Consider the following 22,596-nt stretch of genomic DNA (forward strand, 5'->3'; position numbering starts at 1 on the left):
AAGTCAAATGTGTCGTTTTTGCTGAAAAAAGCTATATAAAAAATTTAATGAAAACACAAAATATGTCGTTATTTCGTAAAAAAAATTAATAATTTTGACACAACTGAGAAGTGTCATTATTGTGGTTAAAAAATAATGCAACATAACCAGTTTAATAACGGCACATTCTTATGTCACGGTTTATTTTCCTACGAATCGGAATGAAATTTTTATACAATATAGACGATGAAATTGAGCACATTTCTACATACGCAACTAAAAAATCGTGTTTTTTGAGTTATGACACTATTCATGTAAATGAATATAAAAACGAAGTTTTTAGTGCGATGGACGGTACAAGGACGGGTCCTTGTGACATCTACTACAGCGACCAGGAGCTCAAATTCGGTGTGGGATTCGTGGTGGGAGAGTTGAACTTATTTGATTTGTGATCAAAGACGCTTTCGCACCTATGAGCGCTGCCCCCGCCACCGAGCTTGGCATTTTTAACGCCAGGGTGGGTAAAGAAAGTGTCTTTGGCACAACAGTCGGAAAATTCAGCCTCCATGACGAAACATCGCCGAATAGCCTGAGGCTGATCGACTTCGTTGGGGCCGGAAATAAGGTTGTCTGTAGTACCAGATTCCAGCACAAGAAAATTCATCAAGCTACGTGGCTGTCCCATGACCGAAACACGCGCAATCAAATCGATCACGTTGTGATAGACGGAAGACATGTCTCCTGTGTTTTAGACTTGCGAACGCTCCGAGGACCAAATCTTGACTCTAATCATTATCTGGTAGCAGCGAAGATACGCACTCGCCTATGTGCAGCAAAGAACGCACGCCAACAAACACAAGGAAGGTTCGACGTCGAATTGCTGCAATCACAACCGACAGCTAAGAAATACTGTACTTGAATTGCAATCCTGCTCTCTTAGAGCACTCATCAGTACCTCGATGTAAGGGAGCCGTGGAACGGCGTCTCAAACTCATTGCATACCGCTGCAGCCGAAACAATTGGTCTCCGGCAACGCCAAAAAACCAGTTGGTAAGATGAGAATTGTCGTTCCGCAGTGGAGAGAAAACAGACTGCCTACTTCGCAACGTTGCGATCGACCACAACATGTTCGGGGTGGGATAGATATCGAGAGATAAAGAGGGAAGCGAGACGCATTTGCAATCGTAAAAAGAAATAGGCCGAAATGCGTGAGTATGAAAAGATTAAGCGATTTACAGAAGGTTTCTAGACCGGAGCACTATCAGGTAGGGACCGAGAAGGTAATCTGGTAACGGATGATGGCGAACCCGATTCCCCAATTGATGACGATGGAATAGATGTTCTATTACCCGACCATTAAGAAATTCGGATAGCAATTGCCCGCTTGAAGAACAACAAAGCGGCGGGGCCCATGGATTGCCGGCCGAGCTATTCAAATACGACGGCGAAGAACTGATAAGGTGCATGCATCAGCTTCTTTGTAGAATGTGGTCGGAAGAAAGCATGCCCGACGATTGGAATCTCAGTGTGCTCTGCCCAATCCATAAAAAGGGAGACCCCACAATCTGCGCCAATTACCGTGGTATAAGACTACTCAATATCCCATACAAGGTCCTCTCGAGCGTATTGTGTGAAAGATTAAAGCCCACCGTCGACGAATTGATTGGTCCTTATCAGTGTGGCCTTAGACCTGGAAAATCCACCATGGACCAGATGTTCACCATGCACCAAATCTTGGAAAAGACGCGAGAGAGAAGAATCGACACTCACCATCTTTTCATCGATTTTAAAGCTGCCTTCGATAGCACGAAAAGGAGCTGCCTCTATGCCGCGATGTCTAAATTTGGTATCCCTACAAAACTAATACGGCTATGTAAACTGACGGGAAAGACCTCTCCGAGCCGTTCGATACCAAACGAGGTTTCAGATGGGGTGATTCACTATCGTGCGACTTCTTCAATCTATTGCTGGAAAAAATAATACGAGCTGCAGAGCTAAATAGAGAAGGTACAATCTTCTGTAAGAGTGTACAACTGCTGGCGTATGCCGATGATATTGATATCGTCGGAAGCAACAACCGCGCCGTTTGTTCTGCTTTTTCCAGGCTAGATAAAGAAGCGAAGCGTATGGGTCTGGTGGCGAAGGAGGACAAGACGAAATATCTCCTGTCATCAAACAAACAGTCAGCGCACTCGCGCCTTGGCTCCCACGTCACTGTTGACAGTCATACCTTTGAAGTAGTAGATAGTTTCGTCTACTTGGGAACCAGCGTTAACAACACCAACAATGTCAGGTTTGAAATCCAACGCAGAATCACTCTTGCCAACAGGTGTTACTTTGGACTGAGTAGGCAATTGCAAAGTTAAGTCCTCTCTCGACGAACAAAAATCAAACTCTACAAATCGCTCATTATTCCCGTCCTGATGTATGGCGCCGAAGCGTGGACGATGACAACATCCGATGAGACGACTCTTGGGGTTTTCGAGAGAAAGGTTTTGCGCAAGATTTATGGTCCTCTGAACATTGGCAAAGGCGAATATCGCAGACGATGGAACGATGAGCTTTACGATTTATACGACGACATAGACATAATTCAGAGAATAAAAAGACAGCGGCTACGATGGCTAGGTCATGTTGTACGAATGGATGAAAACACTACAGCTCTGAAAGTGTACGATGCAGTACCAGCTGGAGTAAGCCGCGGAAGAGGACGGCCGATGGAAAGACCAAGTGGAAAGTGACCTGGCTTCACTTGGTGTTTCCAGTTGGCGCCAAAAAGCAAAAAACGACGATTCAATGGCGCGCTCTTGTGGTAACTCACTTTTGGACGCATGTCAATATCTTAATTAGTTTAAGAGATAACTAACTTTAAAGTCAAAGTATACAAAAAGGAAAAATAAACGTCATATAATATAAAAACTTCTGATCAACGCGGGCCATCACCATGTTCACAATTTTCCTCTTTGTATAAAAATAACAACTAAAGTAAAATATTTTCTGTTGCAACAAATTCACTTCCATAATTATCCACATCCAGATATTTTATTTGTAAAGAACTCTGTCAAGAGCGTTTGGCTTCTTAACAATTTATCAAGAAAAGAGAGATTATGTTGAAATATAATCACCTTTTTCTCAAAGCGATAATTGTAATGAAAAACAAGTAAGGAAGGGTTAAGTTCGGGTGTAACCGAACATTTTATTCTCTCGCAATTTATTTATTTAACTTAATTAATATTATATAATACACAATTTGACCCACATATTCGTCATATATATTGTATAAAGTCCATTGAAGGTGGAAACCATAATATTAGGTTAGAAGCACCGAGGTCCTCATGTTCGATATATGGGGCCTTGAAAACCTATGGTTCGATTTTGGCGACTTTTAGAATGGTGCTGCCTTACTATAAACGTGGTATTTGTGAAAAAGTTCTGCACCGATATCTTCACTAGTGCTTACTTTATATATTTTAAAGTAAACGATTCAAATCGTCTTCAAAGTTCTGGTATATAGGAAGTAGGCGTGGTTGTGAAGCGATTTGGCCTATTTTCACAACATATCATTGGGATGTAAGGAAACTATTACAAACCAAGTTTCATTGAAATCGGTCGAGTAGTTCCTGAGATATGGTTTTTGACCCATAAGTGGGCGACGCCACGCCCATTTTCCATTTTATAAAAAAATCTGGGTGCAGCTTCCACCTGCCAATTCTTATGTGAAATTTAGTGTTAATGACGTTTTTCGTTAGTGAGTTAACCCACTTTTAGTAATTTTCAACCTAACCTTTGTATGGGAGGTGGGTGTGGTTATTATCCGATTTCAACTATTTTCATGGTGTGTGTGGTGCGGTACGTAAGAGAATCGACTGCAGAAAGTTTGGTTTATATAGCTTCATTGGTTTGCGAGATATATACAAATAACCGATTTTAGGGCGGGGCCACGCCCACTTCCCCAAACAATTACATCCAAATATGCCCCTTCCTAGTGCGATCCAAATTTTACTGTTATAACTGTATTTATGTCTTAGTTATGACACTTTATGTGTTTTTGGTTTTCGCCATATTGTGGGCGTGACAGTGGACCGATTTTGCCAATTTTCGAAAGCAATCCTCTCACCGTCCCAAGGAACATGTGTTCCAAGTTTCATTAAGATATCTTAATTTTTACTCAAGTTATCGCTTGCACGGACAGACGGACGGACAGACATCCGGATTTCAAATCCACTCGTCATCCTGATCATTTATATATATATAACCCCATATCTTTGTGTCTTGGTGACACAAACAACCGTTATGTGAACAAAAGTATAATACTCTGTGCAACAGGTTGCGAGAGTATAACAAAAGTTCCGATTTAATCAGAAATAATTGATTATTGGTGAACTGCACATTTTAATAATTAGTAGTGAAAGTCAATATGTTCTATAAGAATTAGCTTGGACATTTAATGGATGAATCATGATTCAATATTCCCCTATGCAGTAAATGCAAAGGTATTGTTTTTCATTTTTTTGCATAAATGGCGTGAATTATTTGGAGGATATTGTATACTGTGTATTGTTGTATTTTTGTGAAAATTAGCTAATGGTTTTATTCAATTACCTATTTTTTTGAAATAAAACACTCTAAAAAATTTAAAATTAACGAAGATTGGCTTACAAAAATTTACATGTTTATGTTATTTTCATTTTTCTAATAAATATTATTTGCAATCATAATTGGTTTAGTGGAAGATATTAAAAATAACAATTACTTACAAGTTCAAGTTGCTTTAGAAAACTCCTGTCAAATATTCCATGGCATGTATCTTTAATATGTTCTTTAATGCATTTTTGAACAAGTGATGTCAAACTCTCTCCTGCTATGCCATCTAAAAGTTCCATTTCCTGCAATGCCTTGTTTGTTTTGTTTATTAATATGTCAAAACTTTGGCACTCACACGCATTAATTTTATTTTTACATCCGCAACATTCTCTTTTGTTCATCATTACTTCATCTAAAAGACAAACAATGGCAAACAATTAGTAAGTAGATAAATGATAAACGAAAAACCATTAAACACATGAACACCAGCCCCTATTATGCGCACAAAACACACATTCGCATAAGGTTTGGTGGATTTCAAAATTTCAATATTTGAAAAAAAAATATATACATATATATTTGTGCCTTATTCAATACTATAATTAGTGTACTCACAAGTTGTCATAGTGTCTTAAAATCATAAAGTTTTGAACTTTTACACCGGTTTAAAAAATAGTTGTTGGATTGCTTACAAAATTTAATTTAATTTATTCTGTTCGTTGTATATTGAAAATTTTTGTTTTCAGTCAAACAGAATTTTTTTCAGATTTATCACAACAAATTTATAACGAGGTGTTTTTAACATAAAAATTTCAAATCGATCCGAAGTCCATTTCCCGCCCATTTAACCCACGCCAGCGCCTAAACGCTTTTACCTTTAAACTCATTTTGTTTAATCGGTGGACACGAAAAATTATAAAACGATTTTGTTGAAATTTTGCACACATCTATGATATATCATTTTCTAGTTATTGAGCAAAATATTTATTTTTATTACAACTAATTTTTTCGGGCCAATATATGGTGAAAATTTAAAAAAAATAGTTGTGTTGTTCAGACTCTGTCAAAAATTAAAATTTTAATATTTTGGGTTTCCTTCGTTCATTAACGCGATTTTTCAATGTATTATAAAAAATGTTTGGATTATTGATTTTAAAAGAACAAATAATAAGTTATGCTTCCACAGAAAATGTATTTTTTTTAAGACTTCAAGGGAGGTGAGGTACCAACGGCTGAGTTTTCGGAATTTTTAAATAAAAACCTAACACAATTCTGTTAAAACACGTATTTTTGATATGCTGAATTGTTGAAATGATATAGGGTGATTTTTTAAGAGCTTGATAACTTTAAAAAAAAAAAAACGCATAAAATTGGTTCATGACATTTACTTTTTGAAGATAATTTCATTTAAATGTTGACCGCGGCTGCGTCTTAGGTGGTCCATTCGGAAAGTCCAATTTTGGGCAACTTTTTCGAGCATTTCGGCCGGAATAGCCCGAATTTCTTCGGAAATGTTGTCTTCCAAAGCTGGAATAGTTGCTGGCTTATTTCTGTAGACTTTAGACTTGACGTAGCCCCACAAAAAATAGTCTAAAGGCGTTAAATCGCATGATCTTGGTGGCCAACTTACGGGTCCATTTCTTGAGATGAATTGTTCTCCGAAGTTTTCCCTCAAAATGGCCATAGAATCGCGAGCTGTGTGGCATGTAGCGCCATCTTGTTGAAACCACAGGTCAACCAAGTTCAGTTCTTCCATTTTTGGCAACAAAAAGTTTGTTAGCATCGAACGATAGCGATCGCCATTCACCGTAACGTTGCGTCCAACAGCATCTTTGAAAAAATACGGTCCAATGATTCCACCAGCGTACAAACCACACCAAACAGTGCATTTTTCGGGATGCATGGGCAGTTCTTGAACGGCTTCTGGTTGCTCTTCACCCCAAATGCGGCAATTTTGCTTATTTACGTAGCCATTCAACCAGAAATGAGCCTCATCGCTGAACAAAATTTGTCGATAAAAAAGCGGATTTCACATTTCGAACAGAACACTGATTTTGGTAATAAAATTCAATGATTTGCAAGCGTTGCTCGTTAGTAAGTCTATTCATGATGAAATGTCAAAGCATACTGAGCATCTTTCTCTTTGACACCATGTCTGAAATCCCACGTGATCTGTCAAATACTAATGCATGAAAATCCTAACCTCAAAAAAATCACCCGTTATATAGTTTATCAAGAAACGGTTTACTCATTGAAATAAATACACTTTTTCACTTTCCGCAGCAAAATTTATTACTTTTTACTGCAGTTCAACTTTTTTTTGAATCATGGATGGTTACATACAGTATTTAAAGAGAATTGATGCAAAAAAAACTGCTAAAGCAATGCAAAAACAAACCAAGAGCACCAAAAAACAAAAATCATTAAAATTTGTCAAAAAACACTTCGTTTTTTTTACATGTTTAGCACGTGTTACACAGTTAACCGTTCTTTACAGTTAACTATTCTTCGTAAAGGCATTTTTCTTTTTAGTTTGAAGAGGTCCAACTATTGCCCCATAATCCCCAATGGAGTTAAAACGTCTAACAGCAATGCTTTCTTTAACCCTCTAAATAGTGTATAATGGCTAAAATTGATCAGAAAATAAGGAAATACTAGTATTAAAGCGAGGTAAAGGTTATGGATAAGTGGGCATGTACAGTGCCTAATGTCTTAAATATGAAAAAAAGCAAAAATGAATCACCAACTAATTGACAAATTCATTGAGAATGCCTTTAGTTAACGGTAAAGTACGGTTAACTGTAACTTAAAGTAAAAAAAAACGAAATGTGTAAAATGTTTCTTGACACTAACAAAATTTATTGATTTTTGTTGTTCTTGGTTTGTTTTTGCATTGTTTCCGCAGCTTTTTTTGCATCAATTCTCTTTAAATACTATATGTGACCATCCCTGATTCAAAAAAAATAATTGAGCTGAAGTAAAAAGTAATAAATATTGCTGCGGAAAGTTAAAAGTGTATTTATTTTCAATGTGTAAACTGTTTCTTGACAAACTGTATGTATATACATATGTATGCATTTAAAATAATACCAAAGATTAAATAATCATTGAGAATTAAAAACCACTATTATCAAATCTAAATATACAGAGGTAGTCAAAATTATTTACACATCGAACGTTTTTTTTTCACATTCCATAGAAAAAGCTTTTTCGTGTTGTTGTTGTTGTGGCCTTGCAACAAAATATAATGTTGTTGTAAATATTGTTCTATTCCTTCTATTCTATACGATGTCAATTTGGTGAGAATAGCTTGACATATGACAGAGAAATGGAAAATGAACTGATGACTCAAAGTAGTCAAAAGTATTTACACATATTTTTTTGCGTCTAAAGTATTTACACACGACTTAAATTGTATTATCCTGTTTTTGATTACTGATATTTTTTCAATTTTAATGTTCAGTCTAAGTTACTATTCTAAGGTGGTAAATTCATAATTGGTTATATCGCCTTTAGCATTGAATTGATTCAACCCAATTGTGCGCTAAGTTAACTGTTAATTTAGATCGATTACCGGAATTAATCGGCGTGTGCTCTAATATTTAACGAAAGCCCAAACATTTTAAATAAAGTTTAGGTCGGTGCTCTGCAGAGGCCAACTTGATTTGCTTCACTTAAAACTTTTGTGGTAAAGATCCTTTATGATATGGAGCATTGTCGTGTAGTAAAACCATTTCAATAGTTGGAAAATGCCGATTGAGCAGTAGTCATGATCATGAGAATTTTTGTATTTCCAGATGATTTAGGAACCCCTAGATTAGTACCAAATCTCCAAAACTGAAGGAAGGAAAACTTCCTGAAGAAATCATCACGACACCACCGACTCTGTTTAACGCCTGAATTTCATTATTCTTCTTCTCTTCCTGGAACAAAAAATCAGCATTATTTGTCGACAACAGGCTCCAGGATCTATTTTAAGGCAAATGAGTGTTTCTTTGGTTTCGGAAATATTGACCACGTTATGCACAACGTGGGTATTTTTAAACTTTTTTAATGTCCTGAAAAGTGTAAAATTATTGACTGTTATGCTTATTCGATGCTGCTGCAATATTAACAGTACTAATTGTGGAAGTTTGTACGACGGTTTCTATTAATATTAAACATTCTCTTTGAGTTATCATAGATTTCCACTCAGTTCTTTTTAAATTGGCCTTCCAATTGTAGGTCTCCTTTGTAATTACAGTATTCTTTGAAATCTTATATATTTTTACTAGTTCCGAAAGCGAAACACCACTATTAAACTTAGTAACAGTCTGTACATACTATCATACTATGCGGAAGGATTTTATACATTTTATTTACCGGGAGTTGTCTTGTGGCTCTCGCACGGGGATTGGAGCGGGAAGAAGGTTGGGGAGTGTCTGATAAGACTGTTACTCCATACGCTGATGTTTGTACGATTATGACGGCGGGCACTGGAAAAGGTAATATGTGTTCAAAAGTAAACGACTATATCCTCGAACCCTATCACTACTTCACTGCGCGTAATCTTACACCATCCCCTACTAAATGTTTTTCAAATTCTCAATTATTAAGCAGATTTTAGCTTTGGTTTTTCGCAATCGTTGTAACAAGCATACTGTTGACGCCGCCCCTGCCTAATTTCACTGCCACGTCTGTGTCGGAAGAGAGATCACTTCTTCGAAGCTTTTTCGAACGCAACCAAATATTTGAAGTTGCGCTCTTGCTTTTCTTTGCTTCTTCTTACTTCTTTCTTTGCGACATCTCAGCCGATCCAGACGTGGTAAGTGATATTCCAATTTATTAAATAAAATTATAATTATTATAAAGAATATTTATTCTTTTTTTGGATTACCTTTGTGTGGAATCTTTTGCGCCCTCTATTCCCCACGGCCAACCACAACCATGAAACGATGCACACCGTACTCCACCACCTGAGCTAACATTGGTCCTTCGAGCCGGATAACAGGTAACAAGTTGAATTTTTTAAAGTGAAAGAGCATTGATTTGCCTGAGTTAGCAACAGGCAAGGTTACAGCCAAACATATTTTGGGCTTGTGCTCTGCAAGCTATCAGACAATAAATGTACAAACCCAATTGTACGGTGTGAAGTAGAGGCCGAAACTTATTTTTGGCACTCTATCAACAAAATCATCGCACACTGCAGGTTGTATTGTACTTCATTTAAGTACAACAATAAATACACCTCGCCTTGAACTCATCATTTATCATCACTTTATATATTCCAATAAAATATCTGTTATTTAAAATTTAATTTACTTTAATGCACAAACGTCTGGAGCGTCAACAAATCTCTCTCGGTTTTCGTCTTGTTAATTTGAGTCTAGTCGCTCAAATCTGCCTTTCCATATATTGCACGAATAGCAATAACGGCAAGCAGCAATACAGTAGCTGCAGTTACGCTCTCGTTACGAATCTCTCTCGGTCCTTTTGTGTAGTTAATTTGAGTCTAGTCGCTCAACTCTGCCTTTCCATATTGTTCGAATAGCAATAAAGGCAAGCAGCAATACCGCATCTGCAGTTACGCGAGTGAAAAGTACAAAAAAAAAAAAACCAAAAGCACCAACAGCATAAACGGGTGAAGTGAGCGACGCAATCAAAGGCAAAGCAGCGCAGCAGCCATCACAGAAGGTCGGCAGCAAAGGACAGCAACCAAAGGGACAGTGGCATTATTGCATTAGTGCGGAGGTAACCCCATAAACCAAAGTACAAGTGATAGAATTGAAATAAGTACTTGTGAATTTTTATTTGTAATTTGATTTAAATAAAGAGTGACTAAGCACATCAATATTTGTTTGTGTACTTATACGAACACTAGGCGTGCAATTGCACTGGGACGATTACCCAGCAAGCACTTTCCAATCAAATTTGAACGAAACGTATTTGATTGTTTCTGCACTAACCTAATTTGTGATAGTGTATATATAAAAAATTTTATTAAATTTATTATTTTTTATTTCGAAAAATTTGTACGCTTCACAACGAAACTTAACGCGTTTGCAGTTTTCCATGATTGGCGCTGTAACTTTTAAATTTATTGCAACATATTTGCAAATTTTTTCAAATTTAAAGTTTGTCAGATACAATGGAATCCATCAAGGCCTTTATCAGAACTGCAGACGCTATACTGGAGTTTTAGGAGTCTTTTGCTCCAACAGCAAACAACCAAAGTGCCTCCTCTCTTGAAGTACAACAAGCTGAACTGAAATCTCTGTGGGCAGAGGTAAAGTCAGAATACAAGTTGTGTTTGCCAAAGTTGGATGCTTCCGATACAAAAACAATCGAGGACATAAAACTTAAATATACCAACTGTTACCACGCATATGTGTTGTACGGCCTTGATGGGCGAACACATGCACAACCTCATGGCGTTCAACCAAAGCCCAAGTTCAAATTCAACAGTGATTCAACCTGAATAGTTGCAACAAACGGCAGAACCCGTGAGGTATTCCCTCAACTTACCGCCATGTGATACAGAAATATTTCATGGCGATGTATCGCAATGGCCCTCATTTCGGGATCTATTTGCCGCGATTTATGGGAACAACTCGAGGTTATTCCCAGTCGAAAAGTTTTTCACCTTAATCAAAAAACCCGAGTTGAGGCGAAAGCTATCGTTTCGAAAGCGCCTCTGACGAATGATGGATTCACATTGGCTTGGAGTAATTTGTTGTGTAGATATGAAAACAAGCGAGTTCTTATCAATACCCGATTAAATTTATTATTCAAGCTTCCGCACATTTCAACTGATTCCGAGGCCGAACTCAGAAATTTACAGCGGGAGATAAATAGCTGCATTTCAGCTTTACAAATATAAGGCATCAATTGTGTTCTATCCGACTGCGTGACTATAAACTGTCGCTTTGGGAACAATCTCTGGATTCGGATTCAGAGATTCCAAAATGAGTTGAGTTAGACAAATTTCTAACCAAACGAGTTAAAACGCTAGAGATAGTACCAAACCTCAAAGGCGAGTCGAGCACTCAACCCAAGATTAAGTTGCCTGATGGTGATGGTCGGATACCAACCTTGCAATCAAGGACGGGGTCCAAACCCATAAATTCCCATCACGCCAAGACAAACAATCTGGGGGTTTACTCTGTAAGTCGTTGCGCAAGTGAAAAAACTCGCAAACGAAAAAAAGATACTCTGTAAATGCGACAATCGAATCGTAAATTTCGCAATGAAAGTACTCTGTATTACGTTTACGAGTTTCAAACTCGTGCGTTTTACGAATTTTTCATTCGATATCAAATTGGCAAACGCAATGAACCAAAAATGTAAGTTAATAAGGTATATTTGTAGTTTTATTTACTAAAATAATGACTTTAATAGGGAACATTCCAAAAATATGAAACATAAGGAGGAAAACAGAAAATATACATTGACCATTGGAGCTAAAAAGTAAATGTTGTGAAGTTATATATTGCCCGGTGTGACCAATAGAAGTGTTGAATTTTAATTATCCTTTTATATGGTATTTCAGTGACATTGAAGTCTAATAGTTCTTTTTATGTACTTACTGTAAATAACGTTTTTTTATTATATTAGTGGTTTAAAAGAATTACACATATGCATGTATTTACAAATAAAGACAAATACATATGAACAAGAAGAGATTAAGCCGTATATCATTAATATGAATTTTAATACTATTATTTACTATATTAAATAATGATATTTACTCCAATATTTATGAACTATAATCTAATCATACGTTCTGCATTTGACCCCTAGAACGTTTAGCAAATTTTGGCTTCATTCGCATATTCCAGTAATTAATTTAAAACACAATACAATTTGAATTATGTATGTATGTAAAATATGATTCTTTATATTGTTAATTTTTTTATACCCTCGCAACATGTTGTACATAGAGTATAATGGTTTTGTTCACGTAACGGTTATTTTTAATACCTAAAACTAAACGAGTTATATGAATACATATGTATCAAAATGACCAAGATGACGATAAAAGTTGAAATTCGAATGTCTGTCTGTCGTCTCTTCGATTTTTTAAATGTTCCAATATTAATCTTCTGGTACTTTATAGAAATTCCGTTTCTATGCCAGAGATTTAATTGCAGAACTTCATTATGTATAATGTAATGTAATAATCGCTGGAGATTTTAACATTTGACAAATCTAAAGGTCTTATTGTAGATATACTCTCGAATAAACATTTTTTAGTTCCCTGCTTAATATAGAATATTCAACTACAACTGCCGGTACACAAATTGTAGAAGTAAACCACCGAAATTAAATAGTAGTGTGACAATAAATGTACGAATGATAAAAGTATATATTTAAGAATCATTGTAAGAATTCCTTTATATGACTTTAAAACATAATATAACAATTAACAAAGTATTGTTATAGTTAAAAATATTATACTTTTAAGTATAAAACATAAAAAAGTTATCATATTGATGTAGGAAATATAATTTTAAATTCATCATCCAAAACAATCTCTTATCGTATTCTTCAGTATTGTTTAATATAAAGGTTTAATGGTTTAATATCATTGCCTCTGAGTCTTACAATATATAATAATATGATAGTATAAAATGTTCGGTTACACCCGAACTTTGGCTTTCCTTACGCGTTTGACTTTTCTGTTTTTGAATTTGTTTACGTTCCCATTTTTTTCTGGCAGTAATGTAAACTTTTTTGAAAATATGTGAACGAAAAAACATTTCAATGTTTTCTACAATTCGAAAGATTTACAGAGTACCGATTTGCCTTCGCAACGCAATTCACTTTTGTAACGCATTTCTATTCGTAACGCCTTACAGAGTAACCCCCCTGAAATGTAAACTTTGCTCATCTCAATCGCACATTTTAAAAACTTGTCAAAGATTTATAGAGATTCAGCCTAACGCAAGGTTAAATGCGGTCAGAAAACTTCACGTCTGCCTAAACTGTTTATCGGACACACATGAAGTCAAAGATTGTAAAAGTATGTTCAATTGTGCTAACTGCGAACAGAGACATCACTCTATGATTCACCGTGATCAGAGTGAGGAAATAGTTCAGTTACCCGCCAGCACAGACCCTACTGAGATTTCCACTAAATCTCATGTGGCCTCCATTAAGGCCAATGTATAAAATGTGCCTACCAGTCGAAGCATGCTCTTAGGTACAGCTATGGTGACTGTATGTCACAACGAGAACACGTTCACTGTCAGAGCCCTGATCGATTCGGGATCTGAAGGAACCTTCATTACCAACAGTCTGCAAAAACGCTTAAATCTGACAAGCAGGAAGGTCAGCGCACGAGTTTCGGGATTGAATAATATCGTGTCGGGATGAGTTCAAACGGTATGATCAATCACCATTGGCTCGCCCCGTAACAAAGGTTTAAAACTAGAAGCGGAAGCGTTGGTACTACTAAAACTGACTGGACTACTTCCATCCAGATCAATCAACCCTTCAATTGTTAAAAGGTTACCCAATATCCCCTTAGCGGATAATAATTTCCATAGGAGTCAAAAAGTTGACCTGTTGGTCGGAGGGGATATCTACCCGAAAATCAAACTAAACGGGGTAAAATCAAAGATCTTCGGTTCCCTCATTGCCCAACGCACCGTGTTCGGTTGGATTTTAACAGGTTCTTTTCCCTCCGAAGAAACGAAGAATAAACCGACTTACGTCAAATATTTCAACGAGGTATCTTTAGATAATCAGCTTTCCAAATTCTGGGAACTAGAAAAAATACTTAAAAAACCATTTCTCACTGTAGAAGAACAATATTGTGAGAGGTTATATTCAAAAACAACCATTAGAAACAGCGAAGGGCGTTACATTGTTTCACTCCCATTCAAAGTTGTTCCAGCAGAAACTACTTTTGGAGCATCTCGTCATATTGCACTGAAACAATACTTGAGAAGTGAGACATCTCTCAATAAACAACCTTTTGTTAAGGAAGAATACAGCAATGTCTTGAGGGAGTACATAGACTTAGGTCATATGCAAACATACATCCTATCAAAGAATCCACTGTAGAGATTCTTTGGGCGGAGAGATCAATTTTCAATTAAAAAGAGTCACTTTCGGGATCAATTGTGCCCCGTATCTAGCAATCCGCACTCTGATGCAACTATCTGAAGACTCAAAATCAGAGTTCCCTTTAGCTGCGAAAATAATAAAAGCTAATACATACGTAGACGACGTCTTATCTGGTGCTCATGAAATCTCCATCGCAATAGAATCAAGAGACCAGCTGATTGAACTATTAGCCTCAGCCGGCTTCCCATTAAGAAAGTGGACGTCAAACAGCCAGAAAATTCTGAAGGATATACCTAATGATCACCTTTTGACCACAGATTTTCTGGAATTCGACAGAAGTAGCGAAGCCAAAACATTGGGAATTCGATGGAATGCGAGATCGGACAACTTTTACTTTTCCACTAAACCTCTGGACAACAAAGACTCTTTCACTAAAAGAGAAGTTTTGTCTATGATAGCCAAATTGTTCGACCTAGCAGGATGGTTAAGTCCAGTAATCATCGTTGCTAAAATTTGAATGCAGGACATTTGACTAGAAAAAAAACGATTGGGACGAAACTGTGACCTCCAAATCTCTCAACCAATGGAAGACATTCTTAAAAAACTACCCACATATAAGTACTATCAGGATCCTACGATGGGTATCTTACACACCGAACTGTCAAGTACAGTTCCATGGATTCTGCGATGCCTCAGAAAAGGCGCACGGCGCAGCGATCTATTTGCGCGTGCAGGTGAACGATTGCGAGATTATAACCGGCTTGCTTTTAGCAAAAACAAAGGTCGCTCCTGTTAAAACCATCTCAATACCCAGATTAGAACTATCTGGTACTCTGCTGTTAGCAAAAATGGTCGAAAATCTGCAACCCAAACTAGATATTGTATATCAGGGAATATATTTATGGACTGACTCCAGGAGGATGGAGTCATATGTAGAAGTTCACGTAAGTGAGGAAAGTTTCTGACTGCCATTCACTTGGGAGTGGCCAGGAACGATTCTTTTACATGTGGCTCAAGCAGCTCACAACTTCCGGTCTTAGACCAAGTATCCTCTGGGTAGCCAACAGACATCCGTCTGGAAGCGAGCTAAAGTTAGAAGGCGAATCCCGCTTATGCGGTTGTGCGTAGGGCTTGGGACCCACCACATAAAAACGAATAACCAGTGAATAAGAAACACAGGCCTCGGATGAGAAACCCCCCTTTTGATGACGACCACGGCAAACGTATAAACGACTATGATTTAAGGGCATGCACCTGGAATGTCCGGACCCTTAATTGGGAAGGTGCCTCTGCCCAGCTGGTTGATGTCCTCGTAAGAGTAAAAGCTGACATCACCGCAATCCAAGAAATGCGATGGACGGGACAAGGACGGAAGAAGGTGGGTCCTTGTGACATCTACTACAGCGGCCATATAAAGGAGCGCAAATTCGGTGTGGGATTCGTGGTGGGAGAGAGACTCCGTCGTCGAGTCCTGGCATTCACTCCGGTGGATGAACGTCTAGCCACAATCCGCATCAAAGCGAGGTTCTTCAACATATCGCTTATTTGCGCCCACGCCCCGACGGAAGAGAAAGACGAAGTGATCAAAGATACCTTCTATGAGCGCCTAGAACGTACCTATGAGCGCTGCCCCCGCCACGATGTCAAAATCGTGCTTGGCGATTTCAACGCTAGGGTGGGTAAAGAAGGTGTCTTTGGCACAACAGTCGGAAAATTCAGCCTCCATGACGAAACATCACCAAACGGTCTGAGGCTCGATTTCGCCGGGGCCCGAAATATGGTCATCTGTAGTACTAGATTCCAGCATAAGAAAATCCATCAAGCTACTTGGCTGTCCCCGGATCGAATCACTCGCAACCAGATCGATCATGTTGTGATAGATGGACGACATGTCTCCAGTGTTTTTGATGTGCGTACGCTTCGTGGTCCCAACATCGACTCGGACCACTATCTTGTAGCAGCTAAGATACGCACCCGCCTCTGTGTAGAAAAGCGCACACGTCAACAAACACAAGGAAGGTTCGACATCGAGAAGCTGCAATCACAACCGACAGCCGAACGATTTTCTACTCGACTTGCACTCCTGCTCTCTGAGAGCACTCATCAGCATCTCGGTATAAAGAAGCTGTGGGACGGCATATCAAACTCCTTACGTACAGCTGCAACCGAAACCATTGGCTTTCGGAAAAGCCAAAAAAACAGCTGGTATGATGAGGATTGTCGTCTCGCAGTGGAGAGAAAACAGATTGCCTACCTCGCAATGTTGCGATCGACCGCAACACGAGCGGGATGGGAAAGCTACCGAGAGCTGAAGATGGAAGCGAGACGCATTTGCAGAAAAAGAAAGAAAGAGGCAGAAATGCGTGAGTATGAAGAGCTTGACAAGCTGGCCGACAGGGGTAATGCTCGAAAATCTTACGAAAAGATCCGGCGACTAACTGAAGGTTTCAAGACCGGAGCACACTCCTGTAGGACCCCCAGCGGTGATCTAGTGGTTGATGACCAGAGTATACTGTGTTTGTGGAGGGAACACTTCTCCAACCTGCTGAATGGCAGTGAAAGTACAACACCAGGAGATGGCGAACCCGATTCCCCAATCGACGACGATGGAACAGATGTTCCATTGCCCGACCGTGAAGAAATTAGAATAGCAATTACCCGCTTGAAGAACAACAAGGCGGCGGGGGCCGATGGATTGCCGGCCGAGCTATTCAAATACGGCGGCGAAGAGCTGACAAGGTGCATGCATCAGCTTCTTTGCGAAATATCGTCGGAAGAAAGCATGCCCGACGATTGGAATCTCAGTGTACTCTGCCCAATCCACAAAAAGGGAGACCCCACAATCTGCGCCAACTGTCGTGGGATAAGCCTCCTTAACATCGCTTATAAGGTTCTATCGAGCGTACTGTGTGAAAGACTAAAGCCCACCGTCAACGAACTGATTGGACCTTATCAGTGTGGCTTTAGACCTTGAAAATCGACAATGGACCAGATATTCACCATGTGCCAAATCTTGGAAAAGACCCGAGAGAGAAGAATCGATACTCACCATCTTTTCATCGATTTTAAAGCTGCCTTCGATAGCACGAAAAGGAGCCGTCTTTATGCCGCGATGTCTGAATTTGGTATCCCCGCAAAACTAATACGGTTGTGTAAGTTGACGTTGAGCAACACCAAAAGCTCCGTCAGGATCGGGAAGGACCTCTCCGAGCCGTTCGATACCAAACGAGGTTTCAGACAAGGTGACTCGCTATCGTGCGACTTCTTTAACTTGATGCTGGAGAAAATTATAAGAGCTGCAGAGCTAAATAGAGAAGGTACAATCTTCTACAAGAGTGTACAGCTACTGGCGTACGCCGATGATATCGATATCATTGGAAACAACACCCGCGCCGTTAGTTCTGCTTTTTCCCGCCTGGATAAGGAAGCGAAGCGAATGGGTCTGGTGGTGAACGAGGACAAGACGAAATATCTCCTGTCATCAAACAAACGGTCAGCGCATTCGCGTCTTGGCTCCCACGTCACTGTTGACAGTCATAACTTTGAAGTTGTAGATAATTTCGTATACCTAGGAACCAACATTAACACCGATAATAATGTCAGCCTTGAAATCCAACGCAGAATCACTCTTGCCAACAGGTGCTACTATAGACTGAGTAGGCAATTGAAAAGTAAAGTCCTCTCTCGACGAACAAAAACTAAACTCTACAAGTCCCTCATCATTCCCGTCCTACTTTATGGTGCAGAAGCGTGGACGGTGTCAACATCCGATGAGACGGCACTAGGAGTTTTCGAGAGAAAGGTTTTGCGGAAGATTTACGGTCCCTTAAACATTGGCAACGGCGAATACCGCAGAAGATGGAATGATGAGCTGTATGTGTTGTTCGACGACATAGACATAGTCCAGCGAATAAAACGACAGCGGCTACGCTGGCTGGGTCATGTTGTGCGAATGGATGAAAGTGCCCCAGCTCTGAAAGTTTTCGATGCAGTACCCGCTGGTGGAAGCCGAGGAAGAGGGAGACCTCCACTCCGGTGGAAGGACCAGGTGGAGAAGGACCTGTCTTCATTTGGTATTACCAATTGGCGCCAAACCGCCAAAAGGAGAGATGCGTGGCGCACTGTTGTGGACTCGGCTATAACCGCGTAAGAAGAAGAAGAAGACTCCACCATCGTTCTCGCATGGCTACGCAAGCGGTCATGTTCTTGGTCGACATTCGTTGCGAATCGAATATCAAAAATTTGCGAGCATACACAAATTGAGAACTGGATTCATGTCAACTCAGAAAATAATCCCGCCAACCTGGCTAGCAGAGGAATCTCTCCTTAAGATTTACAACCGAACTCTTTTTGGTGGTGTGGTCCTAAGTGGTTAAAACTTCAGCCATCCAAGTGGCCAAAACAAAATTCTGCAGAAGACGTTGAGACTACCCTGGAGGCCAAAAGCATTCGTGTCCATCATGCATCAGTTATTGAGACCGAAGACGTTTTGGAACGTTTTGCCGAAATTTCAAGAGCACTCCGTGTAATTTCTCGAATCTTTAGATTCTACAAGAGAAATCATCCAAATTGCAAGACCCCTTCACCGTCTTCAACGCTCACTTCTGATGAAGTTAAACTTGTCAAACACAGACTTACAGCCGGTTTCACGAAATTTTTTAATTGAAAATTAAGTTCCATTTAATTTTAATTTTTATTTAACTTTGTACTTAAGTTTCCTGCGTTTCACCATTATTGACATTTGGCATCCAAAAAATTAAAAGGCAGGGATGTTAGTAAGAAAAACAGCTGATTTATGTAAACAAATAAATTGTGCCACGAACCGGAGTAGATTTCACTGGTCCATTCGACATCAAAAACTATAAAGGCCGAGCTTGCCTGATAACAAAGGGATATGTATGCGTTTTTGTTTGCTTTTCAACAAGGGCTATCCATCTTGAAGCCACTAGCAATTTATCTACGGCCGCATTCATGAGTGCTCTCACAAGATTGGTATCACTTCGAAACTGTCCAAATCACATTTATTCGGACAATGGTACTAATTTCGTTTGAACATCAAAAGAAATTAAAAAAAATTTTAAAGCCTTCTTGAAGACATGCCCTGACGCGATAGCCAACTCCAGCAATTTACCCCACCTAAACTGGCATTTCATTTCAAAAATTTAAGGCTCTAAGTCAGCACTTTTGTCAGAAATGGAAGACCGAATACTTAAAGGAACTTCAGAAACGAAGGAAATGGAAACATCCCCAATATAACGTCCAAGTAAACGACCTAGTGGTAGTTCGTGATGAAAATTTACCTCCAAATGAATGGAGATTAGGCAGGATCACCAAAATATATTTTAATTTGTAGGCCTATCACAAAAATTGTCATTTTACCCAATCAATGTTAATTTATTCTATACATTCACACTTTAATAATTATCTTTTTCATTCAAGAAATTATTCAAAATGACGACCATCAATTGCCCGTTATGCACAGACAGTCACCTTCTTCGCTGGTGCCCAACATTTCGTCAGATGTCCCCAGAAATTAGGCTGAGGAAACCTTAATTCACAGCTATTGCAGCAACTGCCTTGTCTCGAACAACTCAAAGGACGAGTGTGTGATCTTAAGTCTCGGGACAACCATGGTGGACAGTCAGAAATATCCTTAATGTACTAATACAATGTCATCAATCAGCACCGACGCCAGTAAGGTCTCTGGAAGACCACACACTTCGATACTTCCAGAACCTAAGACTCGCAGACAACGATTTCTACAAGTCAGCGCCAGTCGAGATAATTTTGGGAGCGGACATCTACTCCCGGCTCATACTGCCAGGGTTACAACCAGCGACAGTGGGACAACTCGTCGCCCAAAATACGACGCTAGGATATGTAATATCCGGTGTCGTATAATATCGGCCCAATAAAATGCTCTGGCTACCGACGCCTCTGACATTTACCATTTACCCAGGATCGAGTTAGACTCTAGTCGCCTCACCGACCTCGGAATGTGGTAATTTCTATGCAGTTTGGTGGCATGGCAATGACCGTCTAAGACTCCATTTGTCTCAGCGGCATTTCCCGGACCGAACCAGACTCGATTCGTCTCGTCGGCCACCCCATCTGCAAGAAATGCACCGCTTGCCGGAGGAAGTACAGGAGCCAGTCGCATGTTAGTTTTAAGTAATAATTAATTGTAAACTGCATTTGCATTAATACTGCAAGGCGGGCGGAATGTTAACGCCGCCCCCGCCTAATTTCACTGCCACGTCTGTGTCGGAAGAGAGATCACTTCTTCGAAGTCTTAATTCGAAAGCAACCAAATATTTAAAGTTGCGCTCTTGCTTTTCTTTGCTTCTTCTTGCTTCTTCCTTTGCGACATCTCAGCCGATCCAGACGTGGTAAGTGATATTCAAATTTATTAAATAAAATTATAATTATTATAAAGAATATTTATTCTTTTTTTTTTGATTATTTTGTGTGGAATCTTTTGCGCCCTCTATTCCCCCACGGCCAACCACAACCACGAAACGAAGCACACCGTACTCCACCACCTGTGCGGTTTGCATTACCGAAAACAGCGAGGATTGCTGTATAGTAATACAAAACGGAGCATAAAATATAACTAATAGATTCTTTGTTGTTGTTATAGCAACATTCAACATTTTCCCGAATCTTATGCTTTAGTACAGTGTTCGGCACGAGAGGAGCACGAAAGAAATGATACCCAATGAGAACTCGGTAACCATCCATTTTGAGAATGTTTTCAATTTTTTTATAAAACATGAATTTTTGTACTCATTTATTCATTTTAGTTATTTTATTATTAAATCAAATATATTAGATCGTAAAAGCCTTAACTTTACTGTCTGTAAATAGCTTAAAACCTTAAATGTAATACATAATATTAAACAACATTCATCACACTAAGGCATTTCGCGCAGGGCACTTATGCAAAGTGTCACAGCCATGCGCGATGTTCATTAGTTGCTGGTTCAACAACGACTGAATGATAGAACGTAAGCGTACAGTGGTGAACACAAAGACGACGACACGACACGACGTAGCGACGGCTGATCACAAATGGCGCTTTGAAGCCAGCGTCTTGAACATTTTGAAGACGGCAGCGACATATCAAACAGCAATTTCATTGTTGCCGTACTAAAATCTTTCACTTCAATAAAATTTACATATTTAGTTTAAAGTGAAATTATTTGTGCAAAAATAGTAAAAATTGGCGATTTATTTGTTTTAAATAATCGATTGTTATTATAAATGATATATCAAAGCTATTTTACGTTTCTGTTGGCAAAATAACGTCATACTTGTGAGAACTTTGAATAATTTTACATTTCACATGTTAGTGGCAGCTCTACAACGGCCATTGTCGTCGGCAAAATTAGAAACATTTCTAATTTGGCGACAGCGAAGACTTCAACCCTTTTGTGGTGAAGTCGTGCTGTTGTCTAAAAATCTGTACCGATAAGAACGCGTGTATTTTAATATTTGACAGATGTCGCCTTTCGCTTGTCGTCGCCTTTCGCTTGTCGTCGTCTATGTGTTCAGCACTTACGTGTGATGTGAAGTCGGCACAATTGTGCCAAGCGGTGCCGACCACTGCTTTAGTATACTATCCCACGATTTCGGTGTTAAAATGGGTATAAACGGAAACAGGGGGATTAAGAAAATATATATATCCAGATTAAGAAAATATATATATCCAGATTAAGAAAATATATATATCCAAATTAAGAAAATATATATACATACTAGCTGAACCGACATACGTTGCCCTGCATGACATTTCAAACTATTAAGATATTAAACAAAGTATTGTTTACTCCAAATGAATCATAGTTAGAAGGAGCGTCCTGCCTGATTCTCTATCAAGCAAGCAATATTATACCGAACGCCGGGCAATTTTTCTCTTTGACATTTAGACTTCAATTGAATTTTTCATGAAATAAATATAAAGTACATACCTACCAAACTTCG

The 22,596-nt window shown here is 38.9% G+C and overlaps 1 protein-coding gene across 1 annotated transcript in view; it reads right to left on the minus strand.

The window, feature by feature from the left end:
• LOC105220028 (anaphase-promoting complex subunit 2) overlaps positions 1-22,596 on the minus strand; it is a 93,306-nt gene that overhangs the window by 60,278 nt on the left and 10,432 nt on the right. Inside the window, exon 3 of the mRNA XM_054234855.1 lies at positions 4,737-4,975. Coding sequence (XP_054090830.1) covers positions 4,737-4,975 — 239 coding nt within the window. The remainder of the gene's footprint in view (positions 1-4,736; positions 4,976-22,596) is intronic.

This window comes from Zeugodacus cucurbitae, chromosome 6, assembly GCF_028554725.1.
Source record: "Zeugodacus cucurbitae isolate PBARC_wt_2022May chromosome 6, idZeuCucr1.2, whole genome shotgun sequence".
NCBI classification, from domain to species: Eukaryota; Metazoa; Arthropoda; class Insecta; order Diptera; family Tephritidae; genus Zeugodacus; species Zeugodacus cucurbitae.